The sequence below is a fragment of the Eptatretus burgeri genome, chromosome 2 (genome assembly GCF_056783735.1).
Source record: "Eptatretus burgeri isolate ZD-2024b chromosome 2, Ebu_testis_v1, whole genome shotgun sequence".
Taxonomy (NCBI): domain Eukaryota; kingdom Metazoa; phylum Chordata; class Myxini; order Myxiniformes; family Myxinidae; genus Eptatretus; species Eptatretus burgeri.
In genome coordinates, this window is record NC_140962.1 from 14679440 (window position 1) to 14703980 (window position 24541).

General features: G+C 40.3%; 2 protein-coding genes and 1 pseudogene across 6 annotated transcripts in view; 2 read left to right on the plus strand and 1 right to left on the minus strand.

Annotated features, from left to right (window-relative positions):
* The window catches only part of LOC147031460 (homeobox protein six1a-like), a 259636-nt gene that overhangs the window by 75200 nt on the left and 159895 nt on the right, over positions 1-24541 (minus strand). The gene's annotated exons all lie outside the window — the stretch shown is intronic.
* On the plus strand, positions 12379-15287 carry LOC147031462 (uncharacterized; annotated as a pseudogene).
* Positions 15384-17351, plus strand: LOC147031463 (uncharacterized). The gene has a single exon (XM_085849627.1). The coding sequence runs from the start codon at positions 15384-15386 to the stop codon at positions 17349-17351; it is 1968 nt and encodes a 655-aa protein (XP_085705753.1).

Here is a 24541-nt window from a genome sequence, read left to right on the forward strand (position 1 = left end):
TTAGTTAAAACATAATTCCATAAGTGTTATTTCATCGTTTTAATGTCTTCACTATTATCCTACAATGTAGAAAATAGTAAAAATAAAGAAAAACCCTTAAATGAGTATGTGTATCCAAACTTTTTAAACATCTTTCTCTATATATACATACATACACTACTTGACCAATAGTATGTGGACACCTGTTCGTCTAACATCTCATTCCAAAATCATGGTCATTAATATGGAGTTGGTCCCCCCCCCCTTTGCTGCTGCAACAGCCTCAACTCTTCTGGGAAAGCTTTCCACTAGATGTTGGAACATTGCTGTGGGGATTTGCTTCCATTCAGCCACAAGAGCATTAGTGAGGTCGGGCACTGATGTTGAGTGATTATATCTGGCTCACAGTCGGCATTCCAATTCATCCCAAAGGTGTTTTATGGGGTTGAGGTCAGGGCTTTGTGCAGGCCAGTCAAGTTCTTCCACACTGATCTCGACAAACCATTTCTGTATGGACCTTGCTTTGTGCACTGAGACATTGTCTTGCTGAAACAGGAAATGGCCTTCCCCAAACTGTTGCCACAAAGTTGGAAGCACAGAATCGTCTAGAATGTCATTGTATGCTGTAGTGTTAAGATTTCCCTTCACTGGAACTTAGGGGCCTAGTCCAAACCATTACTTCTCAGACCATTATTTCTCCTCCACCAAATTTGCAGTTGGCACTATGGATTCGGGCAGGTGGTGTTCTCCTGGCATGCACCAAACCCAGATTCGTCTGTCAGACTGCCAGGTGGTGAAGCGTAACTTATCATTGTGGAGAACACATTTCCACTGCTCCAGAGTCCAATGGTGGTGAGCTTTACACCACTCCAGCCGACGCTTGTCATTGCGCATAGTGATCTTAGACTTGTGTGCAGCTGCTCGGGCATGGAAACCCATTTCGTGAGGCTCTGGGCGAACAGTGCTTGTGCTAACATTGTTTCCAGAGGCAGTTTGAAATTTGGTAGTGTGTGTTGCAACAATGACATGTTTTTTTTCCATGCAACACACTTCAGCACTCGGCGGCCCCATTTTGTGAGACTGTGTGGCCGATCACTTCGCGGCTGAGCTGTTGTTGCTCCAAGACGTTTTCACTTCACATTAGCAGCACTGAAAGTTAACCGGGGCAGCTCCAGCAAGGCAGAAATTTGACGAAATGACTTCTTGGAAAGGTTTCATCCTATGACAGTGCAACGCTGAAAGTCACTGAGCTCTTCAGTATGGCCCATTCTACTGCCAGTGTTTGTCCATGGAGATTGCATGGCAGTGTGCTTGATTTTATACACCTGTTAGCAATGGGTGTGGCTGAAATAGCCGAATCCACTAATTAGAAGGGGTGTCCACATACTTTTGGTCATGTAGTGTATATTTGCATGGAGAATATATATATATATATATATATATATATATATATATATATATATATATATATATATATATATATATATATATATATATATATATATATATATATATATATATATATATACTAGCGATACCCATGCACATGCACGGGAGAGCAGTACAACATAGCTGGTAGCAGACGACAGACCGTACACGGGGAATGACAAAAATACGCATTGTGCAAAATGCAAGTGGTACTATGGAACGCCAAGACTTCCCAAACATTGTCGGCATGTCTGCTAAGTGCCACAGCAATTTCATAGGGATCGTGTGACGGCGAGCCGAGTTTTTAGTGTGGAAGCTTGGCATTATAATATATACTAGCGATACCTGTGCACATGCACGGGATAGCAGAACAACATAGCTGGTAGCAGACGACAGACTGTACACGGGGAATGACAAAAATACGCATTGTGCAAAATGCAAGTGGTACTATGGAACGCCAAGACTTCCCAAACATTGTCGGCATGTCCGCTAAGTGCCACAGCAATTTCATAAGGATCGTGTGACGGCGAGCCGAGTTTTTAGTGTGCAAGCTTGGTATTATGTATATATATATATATATATATATATATATATATATATATATATATATATATATATATATATATATATATATATATATATATATATATATATATATATATATATATATATATATATATGAACGAGCACATACCACCCGTCGCTTCGCTGATGGGAATAATAAAGGGGGGAGGGATAAAAAGAGGGGGAAAGAGGAAGAGGGGGGTGGGGGAGAGAAAGTGGGGAGACTGGAAAGAAAGAGGGGAAATGAAAAACGAGGGAGGAGGGATCGAGGAGGGGTGGGGGAGTGAGGAGGGGAGGGGGAAGATAAGACAGTGTGAGGTGAGAGGAAGGGAAGGGAGATATGCGGTGGAGCGTTAATTACGATTCATACTGTTTCATCAAAATGATTCTGCATAGAATAACAGTGAAGATGGAAACAAAATCATGTCTGAAATCCATTTTCAATCCATTTTCTACCGGTCATAACTCAAGAGTCAGAAATAGAATGAATCAATAATGGATCCAAATATATTATACACTGCAGCCTTGGCATTGAAGTCTTTCTGACAGCTGAGCTTGACCCCAGCGAAAGTGAACAGTTAGAACAAACCCCAACTTTCAAGAGACTGTTGTGGCATATCCATCTATAATTCCAGCAGTGTGTGTGTGTGTGTGTGTGTGTGTGTGTGTGTGTGTGTGTGTGTGTGTGTGTGTGTGTGTGTGTGTGTGTGTGTGTGTGTGTGTGTGTGTGTGTGTGTGTGTGTGCGTGCGTGTGCGTGTGTGACCGCTGTTTCTCGACAACCACTGGTCCGATCTAATTGAAACTTTCCAAGTATATTGTGGGGGACCTGAGTATGTGCCTTTTCAAGGTTTGATATTAATCGGACAAGTGCTTCCCAAGTTATGGCCATTTATTTACCAAACCAATGACAGGACACGTAACTGTGAAAGCGTGGCCGATGGGGAAGAGATTCTCAGCCGTGTTCCCCATTACGGGTTACAACGTTCGGACTTCCGGATAGTGTATTCTAATAATTTCTCGATTTCTTATGCGCATTTCCAGATAAACACAATGCCCCAATCCAGTCGTCGTTGTTTTGAAAGTGTTTTTATTTTTTGGGGGTTTTTTTTTTGCACGTACATTTTTTTTTTGTCTCTTCTCTTTGTGTTTTTCCTTGCGATGACATTGCGAAAAGGCAAAATATGTTGGCGCTAATTGAATAATTGGCCATTAAAACTAAATTGCGAATAATCGTAGGTGACCCTGAGAAGATGAAGCAGGAGCCAGCTGAGGAGGAGAAGGCTGAATGGTGGGCACAGCGTCACACTTCAGTCTCACTTGAGTAGTTGTTTTGAAACCGAGCTCACTCATTGCGTTGCCTTCATAATTCTCGGCTGTGAAATGGTCACCACAAATGACAAGTCTATCCAAAGGGTCCTCTTTACCCGTTTTCTTTGGGGGAAAATTCGCCCGTTTTGTTTGTACAAATCTTATCCACTGCCGGTGAATGCTTGATTCCTTCGGGAATCGGTGGGAGCAATTACCCGTTTTTCAGGCATTTTCGCAAAACGTGACGACACACGTACGAGGCATGATGGACAAATATCAAATAACTTTGTTCTACAATAATTCAAAATAAAAAAGGATAATATGGACAGTTGCAAGCTCAAAAAAAGCGAAAGAACGGCCCGCTGAACTGGACACTTCTTCAATGAGTGAGTGAGCGTCCGCCTTGTTTTGGAGAACGTGACGTCTCCATCCATATATGGCACGCGGCTGTTTTTTTCAACAGCCTCAAGAAATAACAACTTCGGAGTTAAATTTCATTAATTTTCCCAACAGTTAGGCAACCACTATAGTTTGCATCGAACTACTTAATGCACATATAATCATATTGATAAATTTTCAGAACATATTTGGTGACCCGCAACCTGCTCTTTAATACTCTTCTTTAAACCTTTAAGTGTCTTTGTTGAGCAGAGATGAAATGACAAACCTCTCTTAATTATCTTGTCTGAGCATATTTTGGAACCACTCATGTACATTAAACTTATATTGAGTCAATAAATATTTATGTTTTGTTTTATAAAATTATTTTGTAGCACTCATCTGTTATAAAATATTTTCCACACTCGAACCTTTTCTCAAACGCGAACACAAAATTTTTGAGGGAGTGGGACACATTCTGAGAGTTGTACTGGGTGTGGCTGGAAAAGAGGAAAGTGAACAATGTGTGAACAAGCATTGGCAAAAAAACAACTGACTTCCTCAAACATGGTTTACAAGCGAGGCATTTCTCAGTCGAAAATCTCTTCTGTTTGACGTTTTTTTATTTCTCTCATCTTGACCCAATAGTCATGAACGAGAATTTGCTTTATGACCCAATGTTTGACCCAACATATGAGAAACATTTTGTAAATGTTTCTGATGGCTTGAAAGAGAAGAATCATCTTTCATCTGAGGAAGAATATGACTCATCACATCATTGGTAAGTTTCATGCACTATTAAACTGTTAATGTAAGCCTATATATTGTATACGTGTGTCTATGTGTGTCCGTGTGTGTGTCCGTGTGTGTGTGTGTGTGTGTGTGTGTGTGTGTGTGTGTGTGTGTGTGTGTGTGTGTGTGTGTATTGTTAAGTCTGGCTTCCTTCTTGGGACTGTGGAACAGTAATTGGTCTTCATTTTGATTGTATATGATGAATTACATCACTAATTATTTATGTTCTCTTTTATTACAGCATTTCAAACACACTTGTAGACAAGGTGAATTGGCATGCTAATGATCTTTACAAGGAATGGAAAGCTCTGAATGACATCTTGGCTGAAATCCAGTTCATTCGTCAGCCATATCACAACAACCTCATTTTATGCATAAATAACCTGCCTCCGAGATGGATACCTCTGACATCACAGAATTTACCTAATGTTTCAAAGTCCTTTGAAGATTTTCTTGAAAGGTGTGACACATAATAAAATACAATGAATATATTGTATGTTTTAGGTATTGATTATATGTGCTTTGCTTACAATTATTTAATTCGTAATGACAAAAAAAGGATAAAGGAGGAGGAAAAAGGAGGGGGGAATGGGGGAGGGGGAATGTGCGCTCCCCCAACGACCCACCACACCTCTTCATCCCACCCCTCCCTTCCCGGTGTGTGTGGGGAAGGGTGGGGTGGGATGAAGGTGTGTGGTGGGTCAAAGGTGGTGGCACACAAGGGGAGGGGAGGGGTGGGATGACAGGGTTTGGCTTGTGTGGGTGGGAAAGGGTGGGGGTGGGATGAATGGGTGTGGGAAAGGGTGAGTGTGACGTGTGTGGGTGTGCGGGTGTGGCTTGTGAGGGTGTGGCTTGCAAGGGTGTGGCTTGCAAGGGTGTGGCTTCCAAGGGTGTGGTTTGTGTGGGTGGAGTCAAAAATGGGGTGGAGTCAATTTTTGAAATTTTTTTATTTTCAATTTATTATATTTGTCTTTTGTAATCCCTGTGAATAAAATGAACCTAAAATCCCTTCTCCTTTTAAATAATATAATTTGAAAGTCCAAGGAACTGTATCTGTTATATCAACAATTTTTAAAAGTTCATTTGTCTATCACTTAGTATAACTTTCTTCAAAATTAGATTTCCACCTGTATATTCTTACTATATCACCAACTTTGAACTTAGGCTTTCTGAGATGAATCTCTTTTTCATATTCTAATTTTGTAAACGTTTCTGATGGATTGGATTTTGTTGAGGTATGAATCGTATCGTTGTACTTATCTATGTCCTGAATTTAAGCTAAACATTGTTGAGAACCGAGTTGAGTGAATTTGTTATATAGTCTCTCTTTTAAAGTGCGATTAAAATGCTCAATAACAACCGCTTTTCCTTCATTAAAGGTGCTGTATAATATAATGCCGTTATCTTGAAGAAAATTCATAAATGTTTTGTTGTAGAACTCTGTACCTTCATCAGTCCACAATTTTTTAGGTTCTTGCTTGCTTTTATTAAATATCTGTGGGAAGGCCAACATAAGAGTATTACCTCTTGATTTTTAAAGGAAGAACCCACGCATATCTACTCCTCAAATCAATAACGGTTAAAGCATACTTGTACCCCTTATCATTATTGAGTTCAATCAAGTCAGCGGACCAGATATAATCAACTTCTTTGGAATAAATCTTCCTTCTATTAAACTTTGTGATTATTGATTTTGGTAATTCATCAGCTAATTGTTGTTCAATCTTAATGCCATCATTAGAGCCGAAAAGTTTTTCTTTTATTTCCATGCCCAAGTTTCAATTTAGCACTGATCATCTTCTTCACGATGAACCTATAAACTTTTTCTCTCAAGGTTGGATTTTGTATTAAAGATGAATTGTACAAGATTTCTCGATCCGCTTCGTGTTTTTCTTCCAATGTTGTGCTATTTCCATAATCAATATCATGCTTCATACACACTTCATCAACTCTGTTTTTAGGTTTAGACCAAGGGTTCAGATTGTTAGCATAATCTAATCTTTTATCCAAGTTTGTTGCTAGACCACAGAAATAATACCCTGGTAGATGTAATTCCCCTGGTATTCCAGTTGTTGTAAATTTACTTCATGATAAAAACTTTTGATTTTCTCCCCCACGTTTTTGCTTGGAAATGAATTTACTCTTTTTGCAGCTGCACACCAAACATATCCGTTTTTGTATCACCCTATTATTTTTACTTCTAACATACGAGATATTTTTACTCTTGGTTTTCTTTTTACGTTTGAGACAATAACTCATTTATTTATGAGAAAAATTCCAACAGAGTGTGAAAACCTTTTTAGGTTCCAACATGCACATTTGAATCTTAATTTTTGAAACATGAAGAATCGTTTGAAATGTCTTCATTCTCTCCTCCATTTAATGAAGAAAAAAATGGAAAAGTTTCACCAACATGGTCAATAATATCATCTTTTCCTTCTTTCTCTTCATTATCTCCACTTTCTCGTTAAAATCTTCTCCCTGAAATCGCTGTTAATACTCTTGCCGCATATATTTTGCTGGACTGGTCAATTCTTTGTTTTCCTCCTCAGTGCGTTGAGATTGATTTATTTTCTGTAATATCTCCAATCTTTTTTTATCTCAATGGTTTCCATATTTTTACATTTATTCATTCCCTCTTTCCTCCTTATCTCACTTCTCCCTTTCCTCCTCTCTTCTCCCTTGCCTCCTCCTCTCTCTTCTCCCTCTCCCCCTTCTCTCTTGCCTCATTTTCTTCAACTCCTTCATCATCCCTTACTATCCTTGAACCACTTTCACCGCATATAACCTTCTTCTTCTTCTTCTTCTTCTTCTTCTTTAGGCTGCTCCCGTTAGGGGTCGCCACAGAGGATCAACCGTCTTCATTTTGCTCTATCCTCCACATCTTCCATTGATACTCCAACCGCCCGCATTTCCGTCCTCACCGCATCCATGAACCTCTTCTTTGGCCTTCCTCTTCTCCACCTACCGGGCGGCTCCATCCTCAGCATCCTTCTCCCAATATACTCCGCTTCCCTCCTGTGCACATGTCCAAACCATCTCAATCTCGCCTCTCTCACTTTGTCTCCAAACCGTCCTACCTGCGCTGTCCCTCTAATATACTCATTTCTTATCCTGTCCATCCTTGTCACTCCCAACGAGAATCGCAGCATCTTTAACTCTGCCACCTCCAGCTCCGCTTCCTGTCTTTTTGTTAGCGCCACCACCTCCAAACCATACAACATAGCTGGTCTCACTACCGTCTTATATACTTTCCCCTTCACTCTTGCAGCTACCCTTCTGTCACAAATCACTCCTGCAACTCTTCTGCACCCACTCCATCCTGCCTGCACTCTCTTTTTCACTTCTCTCCCACACTCTCCGTTACTTTAGACAGTTGATCCCAAGTATTTAAACCCATCCACCTTCCCCACCTCAACTCCTTACAACCGTACGATACCACCACCCTCCCTCTCATTTACGCACATGTACTCCGTCTTACTCCTACTGACTATCATTCCCCTTTTCTCCAGTGCGTATCTCCACCTCTCGAGGCTCGCCTCAGCCTGCTCCCTACTCTCGCGACAGATCATGATGTCATCCGCGAACATCAGAGTCCATGGAGACTCCAGTCTGATCTCGTCTGTCAACCTGTCCATCACCATTGCAAACAGGAAAGGGCTCAGAGTCGATCCTTGGTGCAATCCCACTTTTACCTTAAACCAGTCTGTCATTCCTACCGCACACCTCACCGCTGTCACACTGTCCTCATACATATCCTGCACGATCCTCACATACTTCTCCACCACTCCCGACTTCCTCATACAATGCCACAACTCCTCTCTTGGCACCCTATCATAAGCTTTCTCTAAATCCACAAACACACAATGTAACTCCTTCTGGCCTTCCCTATACTTCTCCATCAACATTCTCAAAGCAAACATCGCATCAGTGGTGCTCTTTCCTGGCATAAACCCATATTGCTGCTCACAAATCGTCACCTCTCCTCTCAACCTGGCTTCCACTACTCTTTCCCACAACTTCATGGTGTGGCTTAACAACTTTATCCCTCTGTAATTTCCACAGCTCTGCACATCACCCTTGTTCTTGAAAATCGGAACCAGTACACTTGATCTCCATTCCTCCAGCATTCTCTCACTTTCCAAGATTTTATTAAACAATCTGGTTAACAACCCCACTGCCATCTCTCCGAAGCACTTCCATGCCTCCACTGATATATCATCTGGGCCAACCGCCTTTCCACTTTTCATCCTCTTCATAGCAGTCGTCACTTCATCCTTACTGATCCACCCCACTTCCTGATTCACTATCTCCACCTCTTCCAACCTTCTCTCTCTCATTTTCTTCATTCATCAGCTCCTCAAAGTACTCCATACACCTTATCAACACACTCTCTTCGCTCATCAACACATTCTCATTTGCGTCCTTTATCACCCGAACCTGCAGCACATCCTTCCCAGCTCGGTCCCTCTGTCTTGCCAATCGGTATAAATCCTTTTCCCCTTCCTTTATATCCAACTTCTCATACAGCTCGTCATATGCCTTTTTCTTAGACTTTGCCACCTCTCTCTTTGCCTTTCGCCGCCACTCCTTGTACTCCTGCCTACTTTCTTCATCTCTCTGACTATCCCACTTCTTTTTTGCCAACCCCTTCTTCCTTGTACTTTCCTGTACTTCCTCGTTCCACCACCAAGTCTCCTTATCTTCCTTCCTCTGTCCAGATGTCACACCAAGTACCTTCCTAGCTATCTCCCTCACCACTTCTGCTGTAGTTGCCCGATCATCCCATCCATCTTTACCACTATCCAACACCTGTCTCGCCTCCTCCCTAAATTCCACGCAACAGTCTTCCTCCTTCAGTTTCCACCATCTGTTCCTTGGTTCAGCCCTCACTCTCTTCCTCAACCTCACCTCCAAAATCATCCTGCAGACCACCAATCGATGCTGGCGAGCTACACTCTCCCCTGCCACCACCTTACAGTCTCTAATCTCTTTCAGGTTGCATCTCCTGCTTCAGATGTAATCCACCTGTGTGCGCTTTCCTCCACTCTTGTATGTCACCCTGTGTTCCTCCTTCTTCTTGAAATACGTATTTACCACTGCCATTTCCATTCTTTTTGCAAACTCTACCACCATTTGCCCTTCCACATTTCTCTTGTTAAGACCGTACCTACCCATCACCTCCTCATCCTCTTTATTCCCTTCCCCAACATGCCCATTGAAATCTGCTCCAAATACCACTCTTTCATCCTTGGATGCACTCTCCACCACTTCATCTAACTCACTCCATCTCACACCCCATATGCGGGCATATGCACTGATGACATTCATCATCACCCCTTCAATTTCCAACTTCACACTCATCACTCGATCAGACACTCTCCTCACCTCCAATACCCTCTTGACATAATCTTCCTTCAGGATTACCTCGACACCATTTCTCCTCCCATCCACACCATGGTAGGACAGTTTTAAACCACCTCCAATGCTCCTAGCCTTACTCCCCATCCACTTGGTCTCTTGTACACACAGTATGTCCACCTTTCTTCTCTCCATCATATCAGCCAACTCTCGCCCTTTGCCAGTCATCGTCCCAACATTCAGAGTTCCAACTCTCACCTCCACACTTCTACTCTTCCCCCTCTCCCACTGCCTCCAGACTCGCCTTCCCCATCTCCTTCTCCTCCTTCGCCCAGCAGTAGCACAATTTCCACTGGTACCCTGCTGACCACCGGTACCGGTGGCGGTCGTTGGTAACCCGGGCCTCGACCGATCCAGTAGGGAAATTCGTTTTGTTGTCCGCATAATGATTTGGCATAGGTTTTTACGCCGGATGCCCTTCCTGACGCAACCCTGGTCGCCTCTTACGACACACAGGGATATGGTAACCTATTCTAACCAGGGCATTTCACCCCATAGAATATCATATAGATATTCATCTGGATTTCTTGATATTCCTGTATCCAAAATAATTTCTTTTACAACAGGAAACAAATAAAATGTCTTCTGAATTTCTAAAAGAGCCTTGCATTTTCTCAATTTTTAAACCTTTTCTTTGTTTAACATTTTCGTTAAATCCAAACTTGTTGGTTAAGCAATATCAGTATAAAACCAATCTTTTATTGAAAATACCCCCATTCTTATGTTGTAGAACATATTTATTAGAATACCGAAAACCTTTTTCTTGTAGGTATGCTTGGACACAGAAATTGTCATTTTCTTGAAGCCTTCTTGCTGTCATTTATGGATCATAATTATATGACAGATGAATATGATGACAGGTAATACCTCCCCATCTTCCCATTGTTAAATCAGTTTATATTCCCTTATTTACGATATAAAATCTTGTTCTTTGTGTTTTCATGATATAAAATATGGCAAAACCATCATTGATTTTAGCCTTATTAAATTATTTTATTTGTTGTTTGCTAATCGTGCTTCTACAAATCTCATTATCGACACCAAGTGGATAATATTCTTCCTTACGAGACTGATTTAATTCTTTCAGGTCTTCCAGATTTATTTTAAATGACCAATTAACCCTAAATCAGTCATATCATATCCCCAATGTTCTATTCTCATACAAACATTATGCCCTTCTTTATGTAATTTTATTTCAATTGGAACTGTGAATTCTGTAAAACCCAGGAATAAAATCAACACTTTGGAATACACAGCCGTTTTATTCAAGGATATATATTGTGATGAATCACTTCATCTCACAAAGTAAATGGCCTCTGTCAGGCTTTGATAATTTATTAATTTATAAGCATTTTTCACATTAATATTTTTTGTTGGACTATATTTCTGACGTTCAGCCTGTGCTTTTGTGTAATAATTTGATAAATCAATGTCCAGTTATTGGGATACACCAAAGGTAGAACCATCTTTTCCAACATGTCATTTATATTAGATTAAAAATAACATCGTAAAAAAATTATTTTTGTTGAGTTGAAATAACACATATGGACATAATTGACCACAGCATTTGGAATTTAATTCTTAGACTTGAAATGTTTGATAAACACCATTTTGTAAAAATTTCATGACTTCAACAGGTGGTGGAAGACCATAACTATCAAAGTAATATTTAACCTGATTATTATAAATACAAATAGGCCATGGGCAAGATAGGGCGACCGTGCACCCCTCCCCCCCCCCACCTCCCAACAAAACTATGTTTTTTTGAAGTGTCTGGATATGCCGAATACCAATTTGAATGTTAAGATTGAAAATATTGGGATGCACTACCTGTATCAGCCTCATGAAAAGGGGTACCCTCAAAAATGAATTTTCGTCATTTGTGCCAAAAGCGATTTCCGTACACAATCAGAATGGCTTCTAGACGACCCATTACACTGTCAGACTACACATATTATGGCTTCTATGAAACATAATCTCATGCTGGTTCTAGGTCTGTGTTTAAAATTAATATATCCAAGAGCGTATATAACATGCTGAGTTCATGTACTGTATCGTCTTATTAACCGTTCATTACAGTGTTGTAGAGTTTTCAATAAATCTTATTTTATCCTGTTTCTTGTTATCTATCCTGCTAATTAACCATGAGGTGACATGCCAATGCCAACTGCATTCCACTTGATGCTAAAATGGGTCCAATATCTTGGATACCCGCAATGTTATCACATCCTAAGTTGCATATGGTTAATCTCATTGTGTTTGTTAACTATGACCAGAGCTTCCATCGAGGTCAATACCTGACACAGAAATGACTTGGTGCTGGAGAGAAAGCTTGATTTCTTATGAACAAAGATATCCATATCGAAATTGGTATTGTGTGAATTTTTTCCTCCACATAATTATATTTTTAATGTGCAGAATATGGCCATTGGAGCAGTAGTACAGACACCTCCCCCTCAAGGAACTTCAATAACAAATATTCATTTGCAGATTACTTAAGAATTATTCCCATGATTTACATTGAAGCCAACAGGTTAGTTAAGATACAATTCATTTATTTTGACATTAACATCAAATATGTAGTTAAGTTTTCTCTTTAAGGTCAAAGACAATCACTTAAGTCAATTATGAATAGCAAAATAACTATCAATTTTAAATTTAATCACAGATATGACATTTTGAATTTTTTAATGTTGGCTTTCTTATCTATTTGCAGGTTCACAGAGGCTGAGTGCAACCATGCAAAGTGATGTCTGACCCAATGCACTCATCAGAACGTCAAGAGAAAGAAGGCCCCCCAACCAAATGCCCGAAGGATGGTGACAGTGGAGGCCAAGGGACAAGGCCAAAGTCCAGGTGCATCATACACATCTCTGGACTTCAGTATGGACCTCTCGTGGCATTATCAATAAGTGCAGAATCCGATGAAAGACTTGCAAGGTTGAAGGACATACGTGACAGGAGACTGTCTCAGCCATTAGAATCTGTTCACCGAATGACTGCTACCTGTGACCTCATACCAGACACTATTACTGAAGGTGATGGATATCACAGAGAATGTTACCAAAGATTCACTATGAATCTCAATCAACTTTCCAGTCATTATGATCCATCTGAACCATCATGTTCCAAGTTAAGTCGGAGGGGCTCAGCTGGTGACAAGGTACTATTCTCACCCGATTGTATATTCTGCCACTCGATGGAACGGAAGAAAGTGAAAGTCAAAGGGACATGGACTACTGAGGGCTTAAGTCAGTTTGAGTTTGATGGATGGAGAACGGTGCTCAAAACTGCTGAGGACAAATTAGATGAGAAGTTGCTGATCAGAATTAGAGGCCATGATTTGTTTGCTACAGAAGCAAAATACAACAAATCCTGCAGGGTCCAATACACACAAAATGCAGACAAATGGAGAAGTACAAGCATAGAAGACAAGGAGCAGCAAATCAAACTAGCAGAGGCACACAGTGAGGCGTTTGGTGCTGTACGCCAAGTAATCGACAGGGATATCATCATCAGCAAGAATATGATGAAACTGTCAGAGCTAACTGAAATTTATATCTCTCACCCAAAATACACCAACTTCCCCAATCCCAAATTTCATGGAGAAAACCTCAAAGCTAAGCTGGAGAAACATGACAAATACAAGGACAGACTGGCCTTCTGCACACAAAACAGAAGAGGAAACTTCCAGTCTTACATTGTCTACAGCTCTCACCGTGACATTAGTGACACAGTTTGATGTGCATATGAACTTGGTTCTGGGGACATGATCCAGGATGTTGGAAATTACCTACGTCAAGTGATTCTGGAGAGCTTCGCAAAAGCTGATGACTTGAAATGGCCTCCATCTGCCCAGGACCTTGGCAACATGACTGCTGTAATTCCATCACAATTGGAAAAAAAATTTGAATTACCTGATATCAGGCAAACCAACTCCTCACACGTTGAAAGTGCATAGGTTCGTGAATTCAACTGGGGAAGATATTTGTCGTGCAGCATCGAATGGGGAATGGAAACTCCCGAAGCATATGCTCATATGCATGACACTTCGTCACCTTTTCAGGAGCGAAAAATTGATAACCTTGCTGAACCGAATGGGACACTCAGAAAACTACTCATTCTCACTGGAGTTGGAAACACTGCCCTTGCTCAGGCTGTTGTTAAAACATCAAGTCTGCTGTCAACGCAAATCATTCGATCACCAGGGGCCCCTTCCATTTAACACTCTGAATTTGATAATTTTGACTAGTTACTAAACAACCTCACTGGAATGGTATCAATCCACACTGCACATGGCATCATGCTACAGGACACAGAAGGTAAGCCAGAGGATCATGGTGGAGTTCATGTAAACATTCCATTCACTTCAAGGAAGAGCAGTACCAAACAGCGTTCTCTTGAACAGGGGTCAGGTGAAGCTCTTCCAGATTGCTATATTACACAGCGGAAAAGTCCTCAAATGACCTTCCATCAAAGAGTAATTCCTGGCAGTGATAGGGCACTTCATGATGCTACCATGCAGCACTTACTGTGGGTGCTGATAAGTACAAAGTGCAGCATATCTGACCAAGAAGTAACAGGATGGACAGGTTTCATCACCATGACAGGACGAGCCCCTGAAAGTCTGACAACCATCCACTATCATCCTGTTATACCAAGCCCCATTACTGACTACAAGACAGTGAAGGAGTGCCTCCGATATGCAGAAGAAGCCAGAAATGAAGTCCAACAACAGTATGTTGTTGTAACCTTTGACCTAGGGGTATGTATGAAAGCATATCCCCTAATTTGGAATAACCAAGCTAAGTACGACAAACACATCATCCTGATTGGTACGTTCCATCTGGCTTGTGCATACATGAAGATGGTTGGCAAGAAGATGAATGGATCAGGTCTCTCAGATATCTTGCTGGAAGCAGGGCTGATTTCATCAGGTTGTCTTCAAGGTGTCCTTTCTGGTAAACACTATGATAAGATCATATTGGAGTGTCTTGAGAGACTTCTCCTGTCACAATACCTCGCAAGTACTGGAGAAGAAGAGGTGTTCACTCAATTACCAGAGGGATCAAAGAGGATTCTGGATGAACTGCTGAAAACCCCTTCTGAGGAAACCTTAGATGCAGCAAAGATCGATACTCCAATGCAGTAGTACATTGAGGGGTATCAGCAGTTTCGAGAGAGTGTGAAAGCTGGACATCTGGGAAAGACTGCACAAGTGTGGACATCTTACATGGATCACATCTGGTTGGTGCTCTCGCTCATCCATGCAGTGAAACACAATGATTTCCTCCTGTATGCACAGTGTTTGCACCTCATGGCAGACCTGTTTTTCAGCTTTGAAGGTCAGAATTATGCCAGATATCTCACCTACTTCTCCACCTTCATTGCAAACATTGAAGTATCTCATCCTTGAGCCACAGAGTTGCTACGGAGAGGGGCTATAAGCGTTGCACGTTCCTTCATTCCAGGTAATCAATGCACAGTTGATAAAACAATGGAAGAGACCTTCATGCGGCATGCTAAATCTCATGGTGGTGCCGGCGGAAATGCTACTGGTATGTCAGGAATTCTGACGAATTATGATGCCTATCAATGCTGGGTACGAACAACCCATGCTCGATTGCAGTACGTAAGTGCCACCCTCAGTATGGCTGACATGTTATCTGGAACAGCAACAGAAACCAAGCACCATGAACTTCGTCCAGCTGAGATTCTGAAGAGTGAGAAGTTAGTGACAAGAACAATGGAAGCAGTGGAAAGCTTCCTCAATCCCTTTGAGGTGGAAAGCAAAGACCACTTGCTAATTGTCTCTTCTGCTGCTGCTGCATCTGATGAAGTCCAAAAAGATGTTCTGAGAGCTGAACAGGCAGGCAAGGATGCCAAAGATGCCTTCATTGCTACACGCTTGGAAACAGGGCGTGACTTCTTTGAGCCAGTCAAGCGTCTCAACCTGAAAACCCTAGCTGACATGAACAAGACGAGCAAAGTCACAACAGCGAAGCACAAAGTCATCCAATACCAGCAGCAAGGGAACATTGCTTTCCAGTTGTTCATGAAGTCCCAACAGCAAGGCCTACAACTGGACCTGAAGGAACTCCTCACTTATCCACTGACTCCTGTACCATACAGTATAGGCAATGCTGATGGCTTCTTGGCCAAAACTGATAAGTCAAAGTCCTTTGCCCACCTGACAAAAGAAGTTGACGATGCTGCCCTACCATCCACTGATGAGACGCTTGTCATTCTCGATGGTAATGCCTACCTCTACTACTTGAAGGAGGTACCAGGCAACTTCAACCAGATATGCAGCAAGGTGTTTGACATGATGCCAAAGACAGGCAATGTTGTGTTCAGCACAGACAGCTACCTGCCCAACTCTGTGAAGGCGATGGAAAGACAGAGGAGAGGATGTGGAGAAAAGTTGATTTTAAAGGGAGAAAACACCAAAAGGCCTGCAGATTGGAAACAGTTCCTAGCCAATGATGAAAACAAGCAGCAGTTTATTGCACTGCTTACTCGACTCTGGAGCCAAGATTCGTGTGCCAGAAAGCTGCACGGGAGACAAGTTATCATCACCTGTGAAGGATCAGCATATTTGCTGACATCTGAAGATGGCCGCTCAACATGCAGAAGAGACGTTTTGAGTCTCAAGTCTGCTCAAGAGGAAACGGATTCCAGAGTCATTCTCTACTGTGAATATGCCAGGAGCAATCATTACAACAATGTTATGGTGAAGAGTCCAGACAGTGACATATTTTTCATCTTGCTGCATTATGCTCCGACTATGACAGACCTAAAGATCATGTTCGACACAGGCACAGGAAACAAGAAGAGGTTCATCGATATCAGTGAAATATCTTGTGGCTATTCCCAACAGCATTTGACAGCATTGATGGCACTTCATGCCTACAGTGGTTGTGATACCACGAGTGCTTTAAAGGGGTTAGGCAAAGTGAAGCCATTGAAGACCCTCTCAAGGATGCCGAAGTTTGTGGAAGTTCTTGCCAGGCTGGGAGACACGTGGGATGTTTCGACGGACCTCATGGATAATCTCAATGAGTTCACTTGTGCTTTGTATGGAAGATCTCATGTTCAAAGTGTCGATGAGTTGCGATTCTTGAGAATGAGTGAGCTGTGTGCCAAAGATGATGATCATCTCACCCACTCAAGTAATGTTGACCTGGCTACTCATCCTCCATGTAGAAAGAGTCTGGAGCAGAACATCAGGAGAGTGAACTACCAGGTTGGGATATGGAAGAAGGCCCACATTGCCAACCCTGATATCCCTGATGCTGGTGATGGACACGGTTGGGCACTTGTCAACCAAAAACTGGAGCCTCTCTGGTATGAGGGGTGTGTTCTCCCACAGCAGTTGACAGATATTGCTGAATCAGTGAACACCAGTGATGATGGTGATGATGAATCAGATGACGATGACAGCATACCAGAGAAACAGGAGTACTTACTTACCTGGTGACAGCTCGGAGTCTGACCAAGATTGAAGAACATAGCTGAACCATTAGCTGTTGACATTGATTGAAATGGATGACAGTAAAATCTCATGATATTGTTACTTACCTGATGAATACAATGAAACTGTATGATCATGATAATATATCAAAAGAAATAACTTGAAATATGTATATGAAAGATATACTGTTATCGCTTGGTAAAAGGAACAATGTTACAGACTGTTATTACCTACTATATGTAAATATAATGTTGGTTTCTATCATTGTTTGTAATCAGAATTTGGGAAATAAGTATGAATGTAGCACATTTATATGTATTGTAAAATACATTACTATATTATTTAGAGTGGGAAAGAATATACCAGCGATATTAACATGAATAATGTTCTCAGCAATTTATTTTATTTTTAAAACCCAACCCTGCTTTTTATTTTGTGAATACCGTTCTGTTGTTTATAGTGTAATAACATCATGTGTGTTCCTGTTATCTGGATTAAATTGTATTTGGATACTATATATATGGATAACAAATTAGGTCATATTCTTATTCTGGAGTATTTGGCAGAAGAAAAAAAAAGTCTTAAAAATAAGCTTTATTGAAACTTCCACAACACAGTAATGAACGGTTATTAAGACGATGCAGTACATGTACTCAACATGTTATATAAGCTCTTGGATATATTAATTTTAAACACATACATAGAACCAGCATGAGATTATGTTTCATAGAAGCCATAATATGTGTAGTCTGACAGTGTAATGGGTCGTCTAGAAGCCATTCTGATTGTGTACGGAAATCGCTTTTGGCACAAATGACGAAAATTCATTTTTGAGGGTACCCCTTTTCATGAGGCTGATACAGGTAGTGCATCCCAATATTTTCAATGTTAACATTCAAATTGGTATTCAGCATATCCAGACACTTCAAAAAAAACATAGTTTTGTTGGGAGGTGGGGGGGGGGTGCACGGTGGCCCTATCTAGCCCATGGCCTAAAGGCCCGGTCACACCTTGACGTTTTAGCCAACGTATGCCGATTTTTGAATTTTTTTTCTAAAACGCTGGCACACGTTGAATACGTTATGGGTAAGTTTTGATAACATTGAGAGCACGCTGGCATACGTCGTAGTACGTTGCCATACGTCGTTGTACGTTGGCTTTAAACGTTGTACTTTTCGGTTGTCCTCAAATTTTTTCATGCTTGAAATTTCACGACGTATGCCGGCGTATGACTCACACGTTCCGCTACGCTGGCCACAAGTTGTAGGCACGGTCTGCGATCGTTGACAGACGTCAACACATGCTACTTGTAAGTTAATCATAAGTTGAGACACGTCGAGGTAATGTTTAGCGTACCCGAAACTTATTTCCTACCTATGATTAACGTGTTGTTGGCACGTTACGCGATCGTTGCCACACATCGACAGACGTTACTTTTAAGTTACTCATAGGCTGAAAGACGTCGGTATAATGGATCGTCCTTGCGTCAGCGTCCACGGCCACGGCCAGGACACTTATTTGCAGCATTCTTCAAACTTTTCTTCGGCATGACGAGGATGTTCACACTTCGATGTCTAGCTTGGCTATGATTCCAATTGTCCATCAGCAGCGTCTATTTAAAATAGTCGAGTTTGAGCGTTTTAACACGTTCAGAAGAAACGTTTCAAATTTCCAAACCCCAGCGTCAAAAAAAACAAACAAAAAAAAAAACAAAGGCGAGTGACAGCAATTTAAATCGTTCATTGTAAACAATGAAACTAGCTGAGTGGTACCGTTTAAAAGTCGTTGAGTGTTAAAAAAAATCCAATTGTTGAGTGCAAGCGTCTACTTTCAATAGTGGAGATGCAGCCATTTAATTCGTTGAGTGGCAGCCTATGAACCTACCAGTGGACACGCGGACGCAAGGACGATCCATCATAACCCACACCCTCCCCCTCACACCCACCTACTACTGCCAACATGAACAAACTACTACTAATACTAATACTAATAGTAATACTGATACTGATACTGTTACTGCTGACATGGACATCGACTCAAAAAGGACTCGAAAACACTGTTGGGTTCCCCTTTTATGAGCAGTATTTTTATATACCAATTCCCAAAACCGCTGGGAACACGTCTTTATATGGCAGTTGTAAGCTAGAAACACGTTAATTTTTTTTTTTGTCGACCGGAAGACGTCATTGGAATATGTCTACATACGTCGATGTGTGTTGGGACTACGTAAAGAATTGGTTCAAACCACGTCAAACATAAGTTAGAAATAAGTTTCGTGTAAAAAAGACATTACCGCGACGTGTTTCGACTTATGAGTAGCTTATAAGTAGCCTTTGTGGACGTGTGTAAGCGTCCACATATCGTGTGTAAAACTTATCCCCATCGCATGCGAATGTGTGTCATACGCCGAGTACGTCGTAAAATTTTGAACATGTTCAAAATTTCTTGACGTACTCTACTTACTACGACTTATGATAGCATACTTTAGCGTTCTACTCGCGCATACCAAACTTACCCATACCGTATTCGACGTGCCCCAACGTTTTAGACACACTTTTTGTTACGTCGGCATACGCTGGCAAGATCGTCAAGGTGTGACCACGATGTTGACACTTCCATTTCTACGGCAGTTATTATTCGAATCGTTGTGCGTCAGCCTTTTAATAGGCTACGTCACGACATCGTCGGCGATGCGTGCAATGCGCTATGCCTAAGTTAGACTATCGTTGGGCATCGGTTGTGTAGGCCGACAACAGGTTCAGCATTCGTTGGTATAAGTTATCTATAACACAACGAAACGTTCTGTGTAGTTACCAATGCGTTATACATAAGACCAAGTCGCTATGAATACGTCCGAATCTTTAAAAAAAAACATCAAAAGTTCAACGTAAGCCAGCGTTTTACATAAATTTTAACACGTTGCCATCGCTGGCTAAAACGTCAAGGTGTGACCGGGCCTTAAAACCCAATGAGAACCATTGCCATTATGATCTTCTAAATTCATAACAATATTCTTTGTATATTTTGACAAGTTTGTTAATTAATCTCTCATAAAAATAACCACATTATCAATTTTTAATTTCTTACAATATTTGGCATGTTCTACATTTGATGTGGTATTATTTCCAAATTCTTTAAACCACTAATCAATGCTCATTAATTTATGAGAAAGATATAATTCATTACCCACTTTATTTAATTTTACACTTGCTTGTGTGATAGAAGAAAGCATATCTCCAACTAACAATCTCACTTTATCAGGTAGGCTTTCAAGTTTTTCAGCAAAATCTACAATTATACCACTTCTACTAATTTGTTTTTCCAACTCCTTTTGAGCCTTCCTTTTGTTGGCAGTTTTAACTGCTGCCAAAATACTGCCCTTCAATGCTTCATCCACACTTAAACCAGCAAATAAAGGAATTAGAAATGGGAGTAATCCTCCACTCGTCTCTTATTGAATATTTTTTCAACATTGGTTTTGACATTATAATTTTAAGTGAGCCAGTATCGTTCAATATTTTCACCTGTTCTCTTGTGAGCAAAACATCAATTCTTACTGCTCCTTTTCTCTGAATTGTATTAACGTTAATCATACAAGGCTTTTGATTTTGAATACAAGAGGATAGTTTATCAAGATTGATTAGATTAACCTATACCCAATTCGGCACTTTACTACTCATTTATTTAACATAAAAATGTGAGACAAATCCTAACACCATTATCTGTATTAATCTGAAATTCTGTTTCTTCCAAAAGCAAACAATATGCATCAACTTCTTCACTCTCTCATATTTCAATGTATGGGGATGTATCCACTCAATTAAACTTTATAGTTTATTTTTGAGCGCTCATGTCAATCGCGTAGATTGTTTATAGGCATTCAAATGCAACCATATCCAAAATGGGTTCTTTATTACCATTGCTTTCACTCACCTTTTGGTAAGGCTTGTATGCTTCAGCATAATCATTTTTTCACAATCAATTTCCAATCTCTCTCGTGGATAAAATGTTCCATCCAGAGAAACGCGAAGTTGTTTCACCTTAGCATTATCACTCAATGCATTATTCTTATCAGGAGCAGTATCTCCATCTGTTTTCTTCAAAATGCGCCATAAGTGTTGTGGCTTTCCTTCCAGAACACCCAAATTCCACGTGCAAGTGGCTTGATTCAGCTTAACGTGTTGACATCTTCTTTTAAGGTGTGATACATTGAGTGGTTTCTTTGAGTTAACTCTTCTATTCAACATCTCTTCTGTTTTAAGATAAGGAGTCTATTCACTAACACACCAACTTATTTCTTTAATAACAAATTTATTCTGAGCACAAAAAGCAATAGCAATGCCAAAAAGTAATCTATTTTCATGATCATTCCTTTGCAGTGGAAATCAAATTTTAAGTCCACACAGAACTATATCATAATCACAGAATCCAAATATACCTTTAAGAGGAACTGCCATGGTAAAACTATTTCCTGCTTTTGTATCATCATTATACATTGCCTTTCTTTGACTCCAACCAGGGTCTGTGTATGTTCCCGTTGCCAATTCAGGAATAAAACCATCGACAGCCCCCTCTCCCATTCTATCACTCAATGAATATAGTGTAAATTTCATAATTTCAGATGGAGCAGAGACATTATCAACCGCTTCAACTTCTTGTGTTCCAATATCCAAACAAACACTGTCAAACATTTTCCAGACAAAATCATTTAAGAGTGTAGCGTTTGTGTTATTCCCAGCCTTTGTGAATTGTAAATTTACAAAATAAGAACCTATCGGCGAGATTCAAATAAGTTTGTTGATTATTGATTTCAAAACGTTTTGTTCCATTTGTATTCCAGTCTGTTCATGTTATAGCATTTACCTTGAAGTAGTCTTCTTTTTTTGTAGAGTTTGAGATGATAATGGTATCATCCAAATCATAGATACCATCAATTGCTTCCATACTCGTATTTATTTCGTAAAAAAAAAATATGTTAAAACTTTTGAAACCCTGACCCAAGTATTTGAATTATTTTCTGTCGTTCTTGGGGTGACAACTGATTTTTGCATTTCTTAACTTATTTTATTACTTGCAATTTATTGGATTCGCTATATATGCTAGATATCCCTTATTGTCGGGTTTTCCATGTGTGTGTGTGTGTGTGTGTGTGTGTGTGTGTGTGTGTGTGTGTGTGTGTGTGTGTGTGTGTGTGTCTGCAACGCGAGGCTCCACAGCACGAACCAGCGAACCGATTCCGATGAAACTTTGCCAACAGGTGCCATATGGTCTGGGAAGGTGCGCGTTTGAATTTCGTTGCCAAGCAACCAGCCGTTGCTGTGCAGCGGCCGAAAAACCGCATACAATATTTTCAATATTTGTCCTTCAGTTTTGAATGTAGAGAAACGAGACTTCGGAATGAAACACTTCGAGATATTTAAAAAATTTTACTCGAGCCGATTTTTGATTGAGGTTTTATTTTTCAAATGGTAGTCCTTCAAAAATCGGGTGTCTATTTACCGTCATTTCAGGTGTGTATACAGTGTTTGTAAGGAACTACACGGTCGTTCCACCTTCGATCTCTCCTCGATCCAAACGTTATTGACCAAAGTGAAAAGGATCCAAAAGAAATGGAATCACCGGCATTTCTGTCTTTGTGGATTTCTAATAATATGTTTATTTATTTCCAAAAAACGATTCCACGACCCACACACCACCTTCAATTATATATTTATTTACCAAAAACAATTCCACAATCCACACACCACCTTCAATTATTTATTTATTTACTGAAAACGATTCCACGACCCACGCACCACCTTTAATTATTTATTTATTTACCGAAAACGATTCCCCACCCACACACCACCTCCAATTATTTATTTATTTACCGAAAACGATTCCCCACCCACACACCACCTCCAATTATTTATTTATTTACCGAAAACGATTCCACGACCCACACACCACCTCCAATTATTTATTATTTAAAGTGGGAGGGGCGTAGGAAAGTGGGCGTGGCTTATGAAAAATATTGTGTGGCTCAGGAGGTGTGGTCAAACAAGAGCATTGAGGGAAGTTTATCGGGTTTTCCGTGTGTGTGTGTGTGTGTGTGTGTGTGTGTGTGTGTGTGTGTGTGTGTGTGTGTGTGTCTGCAACGCAAGACTCCACAGCACAAACCAGCAAACCGATTATTTTTCAAATGGTAGTCCTTCAAAAATAGGGTGTCTATTTACCATCATTTTTTATGAGTGCCAGTTGGCAAAATACGCAATAGGAAAAATCTTGCCAGGCAGAGTAACAATTGTATGTGAACCAATACGTCTTGGCAATGAATCTTTGTCGGTGGATCGGTCAGAATGAAAAGCATCGTATCCAGCGCTTCGATCCTAGCGAATCCCTCATCGCCTACCGGCTTGTGGGATTCTTTTTGGGCGTGTTTTATACTCTTTATAGCACCTGCTACATTTCCCACAGCAGAAGCAGTTGAACCAATTAGGCCTTTATGTTTAAGAATAGTTGAACCTATACCCATTAGAGCATCAATTATTTCTAAATTGATGTCCTGCACCTCATTGTCTCTTAGATTTATAGTATCCTCTACCAAGATACATACCTTCACCCTTGTTAACATCCCATCCCCTGCAATTATTTTATATTTTCTCAACTCGTGTGTCCTCACAATAACCATCGTATTTATTTGTTGGTAAACTTCACCGAGGTAAATGCTGATGAATATAATTTCTCCATTAAAAGAAATCATGTGATTAATTTGGTTGGTTATCCTAAAATTTACTCTGTTTATGGTTTTTCCAGACATGGGTAGATAAACCAGATTTTTTGATTCTATATTGAATTTATAACCAATTGGGGTTGAGTATGCACTGAATGAAAATATTGTATTTGTTCTTATTCTATCATTATAAGCACCATCAATCAAATCACAGTGAATTAATACTGAATTTATTCCTGAGGATATTTGAATGACATTATCACGATAAAACGCTCCATTAGTTTCAATCTTTTTTGAGGAGGAGAAACCCACTAACTTTCTCTTGTATCAATTACGAAAATTGTGAAATCAATTTTGAAATCAACCTGTTATTGTAATTTTTAAGTTCAATTGTAGATTTTGAAGTATGTTTTTGAAGATCGAAAACAATAATATTTTGGTTCATCACCCTGTTCTTTCATAAGTTTCGCCTGTTCTTTCATCA

What these genes read in the sequence shown, in the direction of transcription:
- LOC147031463 (XM_085849627.1), top strand. Translation starts at nt 15,384, where the DNA reads ATGCGGCATGCTAAATCTCATGGTGGTGCCGGCGGAAATGCTACTGGT.